General features: G+C 43.5%; 1 protein-coding gene across 1 annotated transcript; it reads left to right on the top strand.

The window, feature by feature from the left end:
* On the top strand, positions 1 to 16919 carry LOC141498581 (uncharacterized). The gene is made up of 13 exons (XM_074201788.1): positions 1 to 24; positions 9379 to 9780; positions 9852 to 9934; positions 10019 to 10109; positions 10720 to 10801; positions 11057 to 11425; positions 12511 to 12693; positions 12994 to 13056; positions 13429 to 14094; positions 14173 to 14216; positions 15403 to 16095; positions 16178 to 16320; positions 16428 to 16919. The coding sequence occupies exons 1-13, from the start codon at positions 1 to 3 to the stop codon at positions 16528 to 16530; spliced, it is 2946 nt and encodes a 981-aa protein (XP_074057889.1). The 3' UTR covers positions 16531 to 16919.
* The last annotated feature ends 237 nt before the right edge of the window (positions 16920 to 17156 follow it).

Genomic DNA, 17156 nt, shown 5'->3' with positions numbered 1-17156 from the left:
ATGGGCAGAGCACCCTCTCGGTGGGTGAGACTCCAATTAGGCTAAGGTCTAATTAGATCTCATACAGCTGGAGAATAAGAAGACTTCCTGCCATTTTTTTATAGAATAAAACCAAATTGTCCAGGTTGCCCGAGGAGGGAGCCACCCCTCCTGGAGCCCCAAGCATTATACTGTTTGCATTCAGGCATGGCTAGTTCCTGAGGAGATAGGCAATGTGAATCAAGTACTGCCTTGAGAGTCTGGCCAGGACCAGTCAAGGGTGTTCAGTGGTCTTTTTAAATACTCAGACTGTTTTCAATATGTGCATGATCCTAAAAAAAATGGGGCAGCTAGGTGGGCAGTGGATAAAGCACCAGCCCTGGAGTCAGGAGTACTGGGTTCAAATACAGGCTCAGGCACTTGGTACTTACCTAGCTGTGTGGCCTTGGGCAAACCTCTTAACCCCCTTTGCCTTGCAAATACCTAAAAATAAAATATGCGCATGAGATGAATCCTGCTCTTCTCCCCTCCCTGTACATCAAGGGTGAATTGAGGGTCAGTGATCCTCTGTAGATAAACTACAAGGCCTGACCATGTAAAATCTTAGATCCTATGTTTTGACCATATCAGGCTTCATACCTGGAGGAGGGATTGACCCATCCAGGCCGGGGGACCATGCTCCTGGACCCTTGTCTCTCACCTGTCCCTGTTCTGTCACCTTAGGGGACCAACAGGTTAGGCAGTGAATCTCCCGCAGGAGACAAGGAGACCCTTCCTGCAAGACCAGGCACCTGGTCCCCTCCCAGCCAATGACTCTGGGAGAGTTTCATAGACAGCTATGGATGACTTTCCTTCTCTCCTCACTGACCTTGCACCAGCCAGAGGAAGAAGGACCCCAGCCCCCCTCTGACTGATGCAGGGGAAAGATGAAGAGAATTGTGAATGTAGAACTTGGCTGGAGATGTAAATTGACTAAGACCTTCCTCTGGAGATGTAAAATGAGTAGAAATAGAGAATTATGTCTGTAATAGAAAGAGTTATAAACTTAATCGATGCTTTGGTGGTGACCCCCCCCCCATTCTTGATGTATCACTAATTCATTGTTTAATGTAAAATTTGTATCATGATCTCCTTAGGCTTTACCTAATTCTTGCTCTACTAGGAGAAGCAATATAGGAAAACCTGAGTTGGATCCCAGCTCTGGGCCACAGACTTCTCAACTGTGGACCAGTCAACAGTGCTTAGCTGTTCTCTCTCTCTCTCTCTCTCTCTCTCTCTCTCTCTCTCTCGCTCTCTCGCTCTCTCGCTCTCTCGCTCTCTCGCTCTCTCACTCTCTCCCAGCCCTTCCTATGTCTGGTAACGTTTTAAATAAATTTTTGTTTCATTTTCACCCATGCTTTCGCAAGTGTAAATAGTGATTCCTCATAGACAGAACCAAACCCAAACAGCCAGTGCCTGCATGACCACGGTCAAAGATACATGATTAAGGATGCTGTGGACACACCACTACTCCAAGCGAGGAATTAGAGTCCTGGCCTCAATTCCCAACACCCACTATTCCCCTAACTCTTCACAAGAAGAGTGATGTGAGAACAATAAAGCAAGTTCAGGGAACTTAGAAAGGTGCAGAAGGCTGTAGCTGGGCCACACATTTGTAAGTAGCCTCTTCCAAGTTGTCTGCATGACAGGACATGTTCATTTGTTTTCAAATAAAAACTTGCATAAGCCTATTAATATAAAGCCATTAAAACAGTTCTCACTCCAAACTGTAATAAATGACAAAATTCAGAAGCTCAGGAAGCCTGGACTTACTTCCACTGACCCTGTGCTCAGACTTTCAGTGGGAAACAAGGTTTTAGAAGAGGCTCTTCCAGATCGTTTCTACCCTGATCACACTGAGAGTGAAAGATAAGGAGAGTTAAGAAGGACTGGAAAACCTTTTGCTGGATTGAAGAAAATTATTACAGTGGAAGCTAATGATAGACTAAATTTGTAACTGAAATGTGTCACCTTTACTGTAAATCTCTAAATTATTCTTTGATTTTTAAATGCTGAAATATCTTCTAATATTCCTTTTGAACTCAGGGGAAGGGGTGCAGGGTAGGTTTTCTTAGTTGCATGGAGTTGTTTGTTTGGTTCTTATCCTCACTTATCGAAGACACTCCAAATGACATCAGTACATTTGAAACAAATGACACTGCGTCAGGCTGTGGCTGATCAGAGCAACAGGAGCTCAGAATACTCTGCCCTGGTTGGACACAAACAGTCCACAGGAACACCTGTCTGATTACTCTAAGTTACAGACATCACATTTCCTTTGAGCTACGTCCATTCTGCCTTGTTCTTAGAGCACAATCCCCCTCGCTGATGAGGGCATGGCAGGCTGTGCTTTCTGCGCCAGTGTCTCCATGCTGCACAGTCAATTCTAACGTTCCTCAGAGGGACCTTCGGGGTGTTCCAGCATCGCTTCTTCTGAGCCTCTTGTGAGCACTTGCCTTGTGTGGGTTCTCCATAGAAAAGCTTCCTCAGATATATGATATTCCTTCTTTTATCGATTTTTCAATTCTTTATTCTTTCACTACACTTCTCTTCTGCCTTATCAGTATAATAATGACAAATTACAAATCCAGTACTTTTTTTTTTGATTCCAACTACTTGACATCTATTCTTTTCCCCAAAATACTCCACAATCATTATCATTTAGGGGAATATCAAGACCTGTCCAGTGAGGAAGAGATTTCAGGATATTACACGTTTTTATTTTTTTTTCCCTTATCACTTTAAGGAAAAAGAGGCATTCTCTTGGCACTTTGAAGAATTATCTAGGTATTGAAAGACCTCCATTTTCATTAATGTACCATCATTGTGTCTGATATAAAATATATTGATATGATTAAATAAACTGTTACAAAAGGTTACAGTGGCTTCTTGATTATACTTTGGTCCACTGAGCACATACCCAAGCAGCTTCCTTCCTAGGCACATTGCTTGGTTTGCCAAAACTGACGATTTACCACTTCCCAGAATCCCCAGTTGTGACTTTGTCTGCCTTCAAGGCACATTCTGACATTCTGTGTTATAAAGACGCTCCTGGTTTTAATGACCCTTGTTCTCTTCCTACTGCCATTCTCTGCTCTATGGATCCTAACAATCCCGACATTCTCAGTTGAGGATCCCACTGACTCTGGAAATTTCTCTTCTTAGGATCTAGACATTTCTCACAGTCTATCTAATACAATCCCTGCCAATGCTGTCATAACAAATTCTAGTATCTATCTCACCTTGATTTGGAATTTACACACAACTCAGCAAATGCCTATGCTAAGTGAGCTCCTAGTTCTGACAGTCTGAATTCTATGTTCTGAAATTTCCTTCAACCCTAGATATTCCAGACATAGATTGCCCTCCGTGTTCTTGAATTCCATAAACTTTAGGTTTTGATAAAGACATCTATTGAGTATTTTGGAAAAATGTAAACAAGGTGCTGCTGGCTCAAAGTGGGACCAAAATGACATATCAGGACACAAACGCATCCATTTGTATGTCAGACTAAAATGAGCTCTGAAGTCTCTACCGGAGCTTACACACAAATAACCCATATGAACAGCTGGAATAGAGAAGTCTTTCAATTTACACATCTCAGACTTCTTTTGAACTACTCCAACTCAGTTTTTCTCAAAGAACACAACATCTATTTTCATGGTGACATGCCATGCTGAGATGTCCTGTGCCCATGTCTCCTGTGTCTCACAAACAGTTCCAAGGTTCTTAAGACACCTCTCAAGATCCTTGCATATCTTCTTTTGGCATCTGTGCAGCCTTTGCCTTTTGTGAGTTCTCTATAAATAGTCTAAAAGATTATCTTGGCAAAGCTATATTTGGCATTCAGCCTACCTGACCAGCTCATTAGAGTTGGGATCTCTGTAGCAGAGTTTGTATATTTGGCGATTCAGCTCAACAAAATCCTTAGCCACTCCCAGGGCAGAAAGAAGATGCTGGCACAAAGTTAGTAACTTCCTGGAGCTTTTCCAGAAACAAATTTGAATGGAGTCTCTAATTAGATCCTAAAAGGAAGAGTCCCCCCCAAAAGAAAATGAAGCCATTAAGCTCTTGAAGGAACTTCATGAAAAGGCCTGTAGTTTGGGTAAAAAGTCCAGCATAGATGGGAGAGTTGGGAAGTCAGAGAAAGTCTTTATTTGTCACATCAAAGGAAAGGTCCTGGTGCAGCTCCAAGAGCACTGAGGGCCTCATCCCCAGCTGAGAGAACAAGGATTTAAGCCCTGGGAAACTGTTGCAGAATTGGGCTACACTAGCATAGGGAGCAACCTGGGAGCCTCAGAAATATCAGAATGGAAAGTCAGGCATCAGGACCCAGGTCCCCCCCCCAAAAAAAAACCACACCAAACTTGGGATTATTTAGCCTAGACCATAAGAACAGAGCTCAATTGATAAGAGGGCCAAAAGTCAAAAAAAAAAGTACTAACCATTGACAGCTACTATTGTGATAGAGTATGAAAAAATGCCATCTCAGGAGAGGAAAACAGGGACAAAATGCCTCCAGGTGAAGCCTCGATGGGGTAAAAGAACTGATCTTAATTCAAAAAAGCTCGCTCTGAAGAGCCAGAAAAGGATTTTCAAAACAGAAGAAAAGAGGAAGAAGAAAAATGGAGAAAAGAAATGAGAGTCACATAGAAGAATTATGAAATGTTATCCAAAGAAATCAATAATTTCAAAAATAAAATCGATCCGTCAGCAAATAAAATTAACCAACTTGAAATGGAATCAAACTGAAGAAAATAAAATTTTTAAAAGTACAATTGGACAAATGGAAGCAAATGACTCTGTGTGACACCAAGTTTTCATCAAACAACAGTAAAAGGCTGACAAGTACCTCTGAGGAAAAATAATGGATCTGGAAAAAAAGACCCCGAAGAGATAGTTTACGAATTACTCATTTACCTGAAAACCACCATCAGAACAAGTGCTTGGACAGTAACATGTGGTAAACTATCAGGGAAAAGTGCTCGAATATCCTAGAAGAAGAAGAAAAATAGTCCTTACAATAATTCATCAATCACTCCAGAAAGAGGTCCAAAGTGAAACCTCCAAGGAATGACAATAGGCAATATTTCTGAGTTAAAGAAAGCAACTGCAGACAAAAAGAAACAAATTAAAGGAACCACAGTGAGAACAAAGCAGGATTTAGCATTTTCAGCATTAACAAATCAGAAGGACTGACATATGATATTCTGGAAGGGAAAGGACCTTGGATTGCATCCAAGAATCAACTGCCCTGCAAAATTCAGCACATTGTTTCAGGGGAAAGGTAGACTTGCAACGCAATCGAGAACTTTCAAATTTACCTGATAAAAAGACTACAATTGAACAGAAAATTTAATTTTCAAATAAAAGACTGAAGAGATGTATAAGATGTATAATGTATTAGAAGTATAAGTTAAAAAAAAACAAAGTGGGAAATGCTAGTTAATTATGTGGAATGATATTTCTCTTAGGACAAGTGAAAGATGGCAGAAGATAGTATAAATTTACTGTAATGGGATGAAATTTTTAGCTCTTGAGAGTTGTATTCCTATTGGGTCATTGCAAGGGAGGGTACTTAAAAAGGGAGTATGGCTATAAATTTGCTGTGAGGTGGTCAGACTCTTAGCTTTTGACGGTCGTATTTGTATTGGGACATTTGGAGGGATTATTTTTGGAAAAGGTGTGTGATTCATATATAGAAAGACATATGATTTATGTGTGTTTATCTTGTATCCTGTGAATTTGCTGAATCTGTTAATTATATCAAGTAGTTTTTAAGATGAGTTTCTAGAGTTGTCTCATTATACCATCATTTCATCTGCCCAGAGTGACAGTTTTGCTACCTCACTGCCAATTCTATTGCCTTCAATTTCATTTTCTTCTCTTATTGCTGAAGCTAATATTTCTAATTCAATTTGAATAGTAATGATGATAATGGACATGTTTGTCTCACACTGATCTTATTGGAAATTCTCCTAGCTTATGCCCATTAAATACTGTTTATCATTTTAAGGAAAATTCCATTAATTTCTATACTCTCTAGTCTTTTTATTGGGAATGCAATTTGTATTTTGTCACAGACTTTTTCAGCATCTATTGAGATAATCATATGATTTCTGTTGGTTTTGATATTCATATGTTCGATGATGTTGAGTGTTTTCCTAATATTGAACTATCCTTGCCTACCTGTTATAAATTCTGTGTGATCATGGAGTATTATCCTAGTGCTAACTTGCTGTAATATCTTTGCTAAAATTTTATTTGAGATTTTTCCATCAATTTTTGCATCAATGTTCATTAGGAAGGTTGATCTGTCATTTTCTTTTTTTTTTAGTTTCTTTGGACTCTTCCTGGTATAGATATCACCATCATATTGGTGCCATATTGGTAGAACTACTTCTTCTTCCTTCTGTTTTTAAAAATAGTTTCTGTAGAATTAATTGTTTCTTAAAAGTTTGGTAGAATTCATTTGCAAATCCGTCCGGACTTGGAAACTTTTAAAGTAATTTATTAATGCTTTCTTCAATTTCTTTTTTATGAAATGGGGCTATTCAAGTATTCTGTTTCCTCTTCTGTTAATCTGGTTAATTTGTTCTTATGTAAATATGCATCTATTTCTCTCAAGTTATCGAATTTATTGATATGCAGTTGGGCACAATAGCTCTGCACCATTTCTTTAATTTATTCCTCATGGCTACTTAGTTCATCCTTTTCATTTTGGGTACTGGATCTTTGGTATTCTTTCTTTTGATCAATCAGATTAACCAATGCTTTGCTTTTCTTTTTTCATAATATGAACTGAATTTTATTTATCAGTTTTCTAAATTTCACTGTTATTTTTTTATTTTTTTAATGAAAATATTATTTGAGTTTCACAAATTTCTCCTCAATCTTACTTCCTTCCCACCCCCCAGAAAGCAATCTGTCAGTCTTCACTTAGTTTCCATGTTGCATATTGATCCGAATTGAGTGTGATGAGAGAGAAATCATATCCCTAAGGAAGATAAAAAATAACTTTCACTTTTTGCCGAGTCCGGAGGAGGGAAGCCAGGCCGACATCAATATGATGCATAAGCTGGTTCGTTTATTGATCACTGGATACATACTTTTATACTCTACATTTACGTACCCAATTACATAAGCATTTATCAAGCATTTTTTTCACATGCATACCTTGTGTATTTCTTAGGTGATTGTTTTGAGAACAAAACAGTGTTTTGCTAAACAGAGAGAAGATTGTTTTGAGAACCAAACAGTGACTTGATAAACAAAGTGCAGAAGGTAATTATCTCAGAATATGCTATCTATCTGGGCCTGGGAATGTACCTCCTAGCTCACACATGCAGCTACTCACTTGTCTAAGCTCTGAAGCACATCTTGCACGTTAAAGCACATAACTATTTCTGTGTTAACCCTTCATAGCTCCTAGCCTGGAATACATATGACACAACAACTTTTATTAACCTCTACTGTGATTTTCAGAATTTCTAAGTTGTATTTAATTAGGGATCTTTCATTTGCTTTTCCTTGTGGCAGACGCAATTCACTGATCTTCTCTTTCTCTATTTTATTCAAATAAGCATTTAGAGAGATAAAATTTGCCCTGAAATTTCTTTGACTGCATCCCATAAATTTTGGTATGATGCCTCATTAGTATAATTTTTCATGGAGGAAGCGATTATTTGTATGATTTGTTCTTTAATCGACTATTTTAAATAACTTTAAAATTAAGTTGATTAAATTTCCAATTAATTTTTGGACTATATTTCCCTTCTATGACCCATTATTGCATGTAATACTTATTGCATCATAATCTGAAAAGCGCATGCATTTATTATTTCTAGTGATGTAAGAATGCTTATAGGCCTCATGAATTACTCTTCTATCAGTACAATTGAAAGGCGTCTACTTTCATAGAGAGAAGGGACACAAGAGAGCTATAAAACAATTAGGACATGGGAAAAGGAAACAGCATTATGATGGCATAAGAAAGCAGAGGCATCTGAAGAGAATTTCATTTGTAATGGGACTGTCGAGGGTGATGGTACTTGGACGAAGGGTGTAGGTATGAAATGATTATGAGGTGGTGAAGCTCCTAAATCAATCCATCACTCAGTAAACCTTTGAGAATTGTTCTTGTCTCAGGATAGATAAAAAAGAATATTCTTTGACAGAAGATATGAGTACAAGAGCTATAAAACAATTAAGACATGGAAAAGAAAATTATACAGGGAGAAGGAGGCACTGGAGTTTAAATAACACCACAAGTTATGAGTCACAAAGGACCTATTATAGTAAAGACAAAGAAAGGAGGATTTGAGTCCTGCATAAATCTTACTCTGAATAGACTTGGCTGAAGGAGGGGAAAACATACATTCTCAAATGGCTTGAGAAATTTCTCCTACCCTACTGTGGGGAGCCAGGGTGTCTAACCTGCTTGACACCATTGCAGCAAGAAGACTCAAGGCGCTCACACCGCCTGATGGAACAACATTTCCTGCTTCAACATAGATAGGGATTCCATGCATACCAATATCTAGAGGTCTATTATTGATTGCAGTACTTACTCACCCTAATAGTGGAATGACTATAAAGGGAGGATTTCTGAGAAATTCCTTGAATAACACAGATTGTAAACTCTATCCAAATTTAACAGGAATGCCTCTCCTTGAGGCATAGAAAAGGCTTCAACATTATGAAATCGCTGGAAAACTCCACACTGGGAATTCCAAGGAGATGTCAAAGTATATACAGGGAAAACAGATACAAATTGGGTCAGATAGAATTACAGGGAAATTAAGAGTTTTGCCCCGCTTAACAAACACAGGAATATATGAAAAAGATGGTGAGAGAATAGGTAGTACAGGTGATCTATATGTGAACTCTAACAGCCTTGTTTCTTGCGAAAGAATAAAAAAGTCAAAGAAACTGTGGTTTCTACCAGGAAGGCCTGGAAGAAAAATTGGTTATTATAAGAGTTAACGGATGGGTGGACAACCATAACGACCCTCACTATAGATCGTTAAGGGAGTAGATCGAAAGACGATACTTACACAGAAAATACAAAAAAAAACTTTCCATTAAAAGAATTGGTTAATTAGAAACTACACATGAATTAACAATGATACAATGTAGTAATAAACAAGGTAACAGGTTGAGGTCAACATAGTCTGAGGAGGGATAAAAATGTGAATTAACTATATGATAGTGAATTAAACTTGTATCCACATGATTAAACTTGTAACCACAAGAATTATATGATTGGTGATAAAAACTACACTTCTGTAACCCTGGAAATGATGTTAGCTTGCTTGCTTGAGGCGTACGTGAATCTGAGACTATCAAAACCAATCCCAGCAGCTGACAGTCAGGCAACCTGCTCCTGCCTTTACCCCTGTGTGGACACGACTCATTTCGCCGACTCCGTCCCCGCTGTCAGCTTCCAAGGACCCCCCAGAGGCTGGACCCCCGCGGGGTGGTCTTTCTGCTTCTGAAGCCCGTTACTCAGGAGGTCGGAGCCAGGGGCTGATCTCCCAGCAGCCCTTGCAGAGCCCCGGGCCTCAGTTTCCCTTACGGTCACAGAGGGAGGAGGAGCTTTCTGAGTTTATTCTCCCCCGACAACAGTCTCTGGTCCGCCCTGTTTCTCTGGCAGCAGCAGCGGGGCTCACGGGGGTGGTCCGAGCCCGGGTGCTCTGGGCCGTGTGTCAGCTGACCCCCAGCACGGTTACAGCCCGGACGCTGCACCAATCAGAGAGGGCTGTCTGAGGCCGGGGGTGGGGGGGCGGTGCTTTCCCTTCCCGCCATCAGCACCCTCCCCCACTGTGTTCTAGAACGCTCCAACGGGAACCCACACCAGGCTGTCCCTGATTGGTCCCAGCGCCCACGCGGGCCAATCATGGTGTAACATGGCCTTGTGAGAATGCAGAAGCAGCCAATGAGAGCATGACTTTCGAGGGCCCCTCCGCTCCCCGGAGCAGTGCAGGGCGCATGCGCCCAGATCCAGGCCTGGGGCGGTGGCGTTCTCCTACTTAGGGGCGCCCCGGGATTCCCCCTCCTCGGGGCGGGAAAGCCGCGGCCAGACCCCTCGGGTGAGTTATCTGGGATTCCTGGGCTCCCTCGTCTCCCGGGGAGGACCAGGGGCCGCGGGCCTCAAGGGGGGCTCTCCGGGAGCCCCTCGGGGCCTCCCCTGCCCCTGTGGTGGCTCTGAGGGCCGGAGGCTCCTTGCAGTGCCCCCCCAGAGGAGTCCCGGGAGAGGGTGTGGCTGGGGGCGGGGCCACAGCCCTGGCTCCGCCCCCATCGCGGGGCTCCCTTCCCCTGCACCCCCCCAAGGAGAGGAGGGTCCCCTGCGGCCTCTCAGGACCGGGTGGTCCCCACATCGTGGAAGAGGCGGGCTGGGGGCGAACCCTCGCCCTGCTCTCGTGCCCTGGGGCTTCTGCAGACCCACAGAAGCCGACACACTGGATCAAGGTCACGGGCGTGTAGGTGGCAGAGCCAGCCCTGGGGCCCTCCGCCCCGGGGGTCTCTCCTCCCTGGCCTCGGCCCAGATCTCCCAAGGAGGGAATCCCGGTGCCAGCTTCTGTGCTAGATGCCCTCCTTTCTGAAAGGCGCCACGTTCCACCCCACCCCCCCATTCTAGAGCATTCCATGTCTAACCAGCTCGTGCTGACCTTGTGTTCTCCTCCCCTTCCCCCAACTCAGGTCATGCCGGCCCCACCATGGGTGGACAAGGAGCCTGTGGGACTGCTGCATCTGTTCAACGACGACCGAGGCCCTGACACAAGTCAGTGACGGCACAGGCAGGGTGGGGGGCAGCCTTCCTTTTCATGACTCTGTGGGCCCCGATAGCCACCCTCCCCCCCCCAGAGAGTGCACATTCTCTATCTTTTCCAACGAAAATACTCGATCTTCCTCAGTGGTTTTCCCAGACAAGACATAAATGCGTAATGAAGGAAGACAAAGAGAAAACTCAGTAAAGAGCAGGAATGGGGCAGATCTCTGACCTGGAAGTGATAACTCTGCCAATTTGTGCCTCTAGATTTCCTGCTGTATCCTGGCGAGAATGTGATCAGCCGAATAACACAGTTTACTGTGGTGCTGCCTTTCCCATCCATCTCCAGACTTCATGCAGTAATTGAGATTCCACCTGAACGTGGGGCACCTGTTCTTCGAGACTGTAATAGCCTCAATGGTACATACCTCTTCAGACCTCACAGACGTCTCAGGCCTCAGGTGAACTGCCAGTTGAAGGATGGAGACTTGGTACTCTTTGCTGACATACTTTGCCAGTATCGCCGTCTGAGTGCTCCCCTCCTTCCGGTACCCCAGGACAAGCTTCTTGTTCCTGTGGAGGGGAGGGCTCTGTTACAGGGGACTTTATTGCCTGAAGACTCCAACAAGGAAAGAGGTAAATTTTACATATAACAAAGCAGGTCAATTGGGAAAAGAGCCTGCATAATATGTACGAAGTTCATTATTCCCTAAGTTCCTTCCTTCCTTCCTTCCTTCCTTCCTTCCTTCCTTCCTTCCTTCCTTCCTTGCTCTTTCTTATTCTTTTCTTCTTGTGTTGGGAGGGGATGCTACCCAAATACCTGCTACGATACCTTGAGATTTACAAGCCTCCAAATCACTCCGATTCTCCTTTATTCACAAAACACATTTAGCCCATTTTTCACCCTGATTGGTTCAACGTGAAGGTAAATAGTCAGTTTTTGCTATTTTCCCATAAGTCCTATGGGTAGTCCCCATCTAGAGTGATTTTTTTTGAATATGCAAGTGTCTCTTCGTGGTTCTTTTCTTTTTCCCTGCTTTAATCATTGAGAAAGCCTACGTATCTTACCCTCTCAACTTCAATTACTTCAGGGTGTGTGGAAGAAGGGGACGTGGTCCTTCTTGTCCCCTTTTCCTGACCTCTCTCACCTCACAAATAGCACTGAATAGAAAGTGCGTCAGTCAAAAGTGATCTAGAAAAGTCCTCGCTTAAAAAGACTAAGGTCTCTCACTGCCTCCAGGGCTGTCTCCACACATTGGGATTTCTATCTGATCACTGATCCCAGATGGTTCTGTGGACAAAGGGTGACTGGTCACTTTGCAGAGTTTCACTCTCTGAAATCTACTTCTGCATGGCATGGCATTGCCTCCCTGCTGCCATGTTATTCTTCAAAACTGAATGAGAAATAAAAGTCATCAGTTAAACGGTTGACAGTAGGTCTCAATAGGACCTCTTCTTGCCACTTTGTTATGGACTCAACCTTTTATCCTGGAAAGATAGAGGCACATATTTGAAAGAAGAGAGTCTTTTACTGAGACAGGCTAAAATACATTTGTACACGCACCAATCTCAAAGCGCTAGCAGTGATATAGCAAGTGAAGAAATCTATTCCACTAGCACCACCTAAATTTAATGTGGGGACAGATGAGGTAATACCCTGAGTTATGAAAAACAATGCAGCTCTAAAAGAGGAGGAGCTCCCCAGCTTATTCTCTTCACAGTACATCTGGAGAAAGAGCAACACCCCATTACTGGACATGGAAGCAGTGATACAGGTGCAGATGGCACTGAATCTCTGACATGGATGAAGAGCGGTCACCCTTCAGCTGAAGCCAACAGTGTGCCAGAGTGGGTCCCAGGTGGTGAACAAATGGAAAGGACCATTATGGAAGTTAATAGCCAGGGTAAGAGACATATAACCAATCTAGAAACAGGCCTATCAACCTTCCCAAGAGATAGCACAGTAAGCACGGTGGTAGAAACAAGCCCATTAGAGATGTCACACCCTGTGCTTTGGGAAGGACCCTAGAATTATTTGGAAGGGGATTGTAATCCAGAAGTGGAAGGTGCTGAAAACAGTCAGAATAAAAGGGATGGGGAGTTTTCCCCTCTCTTTCCCTCCATGCCCAACCTTCTTTAGAAAACAAGAAGGTGGAATTGAGTGGCCGTTCCTGGACTAAGGAGTTTTTTCAACTTCTTTTCAGATTCTTCACATCTAGATCTGCAAAATGCCCAGTGCCTTGTCAGAGTGAATTACAACCGTGAAGGTGAGACCCACACTGGAAACAGGTCCCCGGATCCCTATACACAATAAGAGATCTCTCATTGTGTGCCTAGGGGGGATGACTTGGAAGGGAAAATGCCCCAGGGTGAGGGTAGGGCTCTTGGGGCTGAAGCTTAGTTCCTGGGAGATGCTAAGGCTCTCTTTCTTTGGACAAGAGTAGTACTTGAAAGAGGAGCCCAGGCACTCTCCAGTTTAACCTGGGTTTAAGACTTCACTTAGAATCTGGTGCACCCATGTATCTGGGACTCCCTAAATCTGAAGCCATTAATTTCTTCCCTCCCTCCTCTGCCTTATCTTGTGTTTTAATGAAGACTCTATAAAGCTTATTATATTTTGTTTCTGTAACATCTCTCAGGGCCATTCTGCTCAGAGCAGTCACAGCCATCAGGAGCTCGACCCAATGACTTTTGCATTGTAACCCATGAAGCTTGCCCCTCGCCACCTTGGACATCCTGGGATCTACAGCCTGGGAGCTCCAGAAAAGCAGCATTCACGAGTAGGCGAGACACAGAGAACCCAAATGAAGAGATCCAGGTACAATGTATGGAGAATGCCATGGAGAACCAGGTGATAGAAATAGAAACACCTAGAATAGCACCAGAGTGGGGAAAAAGGGAAATGGGGACCTTGAAGAGAAAGACACTGGCAAATGAGGCAAAGAGATCCAAGAGAAAATGTGTGAGTCCAGGGGCACACAGAGAGATACCAGAAAGAGGAAAGATATGGATAGCAGGTAGAGAGAAGCAGAAAATTATCCCAGAGAGAAACGTCGTAAAAGGCTGTGGTAAAACAAAGACAGAAGAGAAGGGAATGGAGAGACAAATCACTGACAAAGACATATTTGAGTTTTGGGCGCCAGGAAAAAGGACCCAAACACAGGGCATGGAAACAAAGGCCCCCAGAAAAACGCTTCAGCAAGAGGCAGAGGGACAGATATCAGAAGAGTATGACCAGGAGGAAGAAGCCCTGCAGGGGTTAGCCAGAAACCCCCAAATCCTCAGTGATAGTAGACATCAGAGAGGTGAGTGATAGAGGAAAACTTAATTTCATTGCCTGTAAAGTTCCCAAGAGTGCAAACTGATAAACTCTTCTTCCCCAGGCCTCCATGACAGAAAAGTACTGCCTCATGTGGAAGTGTCAGTGGTAAGAGCTACTCCTCTCTGCTTCCTACCTCTGCTTTCTTGTCTGCCACGCATTTCTAGAAAATCTTTGATTTGTTTCCAACCTGAGATCCCAATGCTCTCTATAGTCCTTTCCTCCATTTCTCCCTTTCTCCTTGTCATTTCCGGCATTCCCATTTCCTCCTCTCTTTGGTTATTCCCCATCCTCTAATTTCCAGTTAGCGGGCTCCCCCAATTTCACAGTCTCATTGGTTATGACTGTCTGTCTACCTCAGGCTGTCTCAGGAAATGAAAGGCTTTCTTTCTTCTTTCTTTTTTGTTTGCCTTGCCTCTGCGCATCCTCAGAGCATATATTTTTTGGAGTTTTTTGCTGAACATTTTGGGGGTGGTAAGCAGGCAGGTCCAGAAGAAGGAAGGACTGCTCAAAGCATTTCTTCAGGACTTAGCAACTGCCAAGTGTTGGGCTAAACTAGGAGTACAAAGACAAAGGTAAGACAGGTCTTGCTCTTTAGAAACTCCTATTCAAATGAGGCTGAGAGTCATATGTGTAAGATTTCATTTTTCAGTCAGATGGAATGGTCCTATTGTCCTCAGGGGGCAGCGGCAAAGGTAGATGGCCATGCCTCTTCTTAAAAATCATTACCATGGATCAAATAATGGTTTCTGAGGGCAAATCATTTGCTACTGGACTGGAATTACTGCTCCTGAGACTCTTTGGGTCTGGGGGTTCTTGACTGTCTCCATCAGTTCTGATGGGAGGTACCAATCAAAGTAGAGTTGATGGTTTCACAGACTAAACCAGTCTGTCTCTTAACTTACCCTCAAGGGGTGACTTAATTTGTTGCTTCAGAAGAGGTGGCTTGCCTGGCTTGTGGGGGTGGGGTTAGGTTTAGCTTGGCTGGGGTAGCGGTCATTTGGAATTGTTGGGAAGTCTAGTCTCATCCACCGAAGCAGAATTTCCAGTCCGTGGCTAGAGCAGAACCTGGAACAATGATTTGGGGAGCGCAGCCACACAACTTGTCGAGTTTTTGCTTTCTGTCATTAGGAAGGAGGGTACATTCTCTCTGATAACTCTGGGTAGTTCTTTCCTTGGAAGAGCAGTCAGTATGATGAGGGAAAGGCTACAAAGGATCAAATGCAAATTATGAGACTATTAACTGGAACACTTTAATCCTATTCTCCTTGATTAGGATCCCCTTTTTCTGCAGGATCCGCTTTATCCGCATTCCTCAGATGTACCTATTTTAGCCCCTAAAGCTGCAGTCCCTGAAGCCTCACCCCCGGAATGGAGTTCCAGAATCACCCAGAGTGGAAAGAGGAGAACATACAGTCGGTTCTATTCTTCTTCCTCTCCAGCTCCTCAGCCATCACCTGTCTTTGGAAGGGGAAAAGGAAGGGGCACAGGCAGGCCAAGGGGCAGGGGAAGGGGAAGAGCAAGTCAGCAGGGGATCATTAGGGCCCCAAATATGGAATGTCTCCTCCCTCAGGATTCTAGAGGCAAATCAGAATCTTCTTTCCAAAAGGACACACAGAAGCCTTTCAGTTTCTCCTCTGTACCAGCTACCCACTTGGCCCCTCAGTTCATACTCAATGATTTGCCCATAATGGGCAATCCCCAAATTCCGTTTCTTCAAAGCTGGAAATGGGGGCCCCCCATAACCACCCCAGAGGCCTCTGCTTCTCTGACAGCTGAGTCACCTGCCCCTGGAGCTTCCTGGAACCCCTGGGTAGGGACAGTGTGTATGACTGGGTCTACTGGGAAGGCCCAGCCTGAGTTCCAAGGCTGGAATCAGGCTCCAACTTCCAAGGAGCCATTTTCATGCCTCAAGAAACGGGGGAGGGGGCGGCCCAGAAAACAAGCAGCCAGCAGGAAAGAGGAAGATAAGCCAAATGACTTCAAGGTAAGATGTGGGAGAAAAATTGGCATTAACTCAGCAGGAGGTGACCACACGGAGAACTCATTGGGATCTTTCTTCCTCCCAGGCCACCGCAAAGGCCCCTGTGGGGGTTGCAGATATAGCAGTCAGGGGCAAGGCTCGCCGGGGTGTGGGACGCCCTAGACTCAGTGAAGAAGAAAAAGCTCTGCGGTTAGAGAGAAGAATTGGAAGGAAAAGCAGAGGGTTTTCGTAAGTAATGGGAATAGATCCTTTGTAAAGTAGAAGCCTTTAAGAGGAGACCATGGAGAGATTGGAGCTTGCTGGGCTTCAGTGAATGATGACTTCTCTTCCTCCAGGTGCTCTTCACAGGGGGAGGCAGAAGGAGAACAGACTGTGATGGCACTGGATGGAAGTCTGGTTAGTTTGGTGCCAGAAGCTTCCAACATGGCGACAGATTGAGAGGATTTGGACCTTGAATAAGGAACCTGTCATAGAGTAATGATCATGGAGCCCAGTTTCAGAAACGTGTCAACAGTGGGCCTGTCATTGCAACTAACTGCTTAACCTAGGTCCCTTTATAGTCATTATAGGGGCTTGTCTTCTTAGGCCTCTACAAATTTTGTCAGCTCTAAAAGCCTACAGGAAATCACAAAAATGTCCTTTAACATCCCTGCACTTCAGTTTGCTTTAAAATCACAGGATGGTCTTGTGTGAGATTTTTGTCAATTTTTTTTTAATTTTAAATGGAAATAGAAGTGGAGAAAAGAGAAATCCTTTGCCATGTACTCTGAATATGATAAAAGATAGTCTAATATGAGAAGAAATTTCCATTACAAGTAATCTACAGAATAAAGATCAACCATTGTTTATAAAACTGAAAATTTTTTCCTGCTTATTTGTTGGTTGTCTTATGGTTTAGCTACTTGTAATTTAAATCCTTTCCAGATATTGTCCTCTCTAGGTCTAAGATTCTGCCATGATTTCCCCAGGTTCCTTCTGTGGTTCAGGTTCCCCTGTAGTCACAGAGCAGAAGGTTCTCGTGTCTAAAACCTCATAAGGGCATGTCAGCTGCACTTCCTGAACCC

Source organism: Macrotis lagotis, chromosome X (genome assembly GCF_037893015.1).
Source record: "Macrotis lagotis isolate mMagLag1 chromosome X, bilby.v1.9.chrom.fasta, whole genome shotgun sequence".
In the NCBI taxonomy this organism is placed as follows: Eukaryota; Metazoa; Chordata; class Mammalia; order Peramelemorphia; family Peramelidae; genus Macrotis; species Macrotis lagotis.
This window is presented reverse-complemented; position numbering and strand designations above follow the sequence as displayed.

Coding starts and splice junctions, on each gene's coding strand:
- LOC141498581 (XM_074201788.1), top strand. CDS start 1: ATGGGCAGAGCACCCTCTCGGTGG. Junction 13,057..13,428: donor AGTGAATTACAACCGTGAAG/GTGAGACCCACA, acceptor AACATCTCTCAG/GGCCATTCTGCTCAGAGCAG. Junction 16,321..16,427: donor AGGAAAAGCAGAGGGTTTTC/GTAAGTAATGGG, acceptor CTCTTCCTCCAG/GTGCTCTTCACAGGGGGAGG.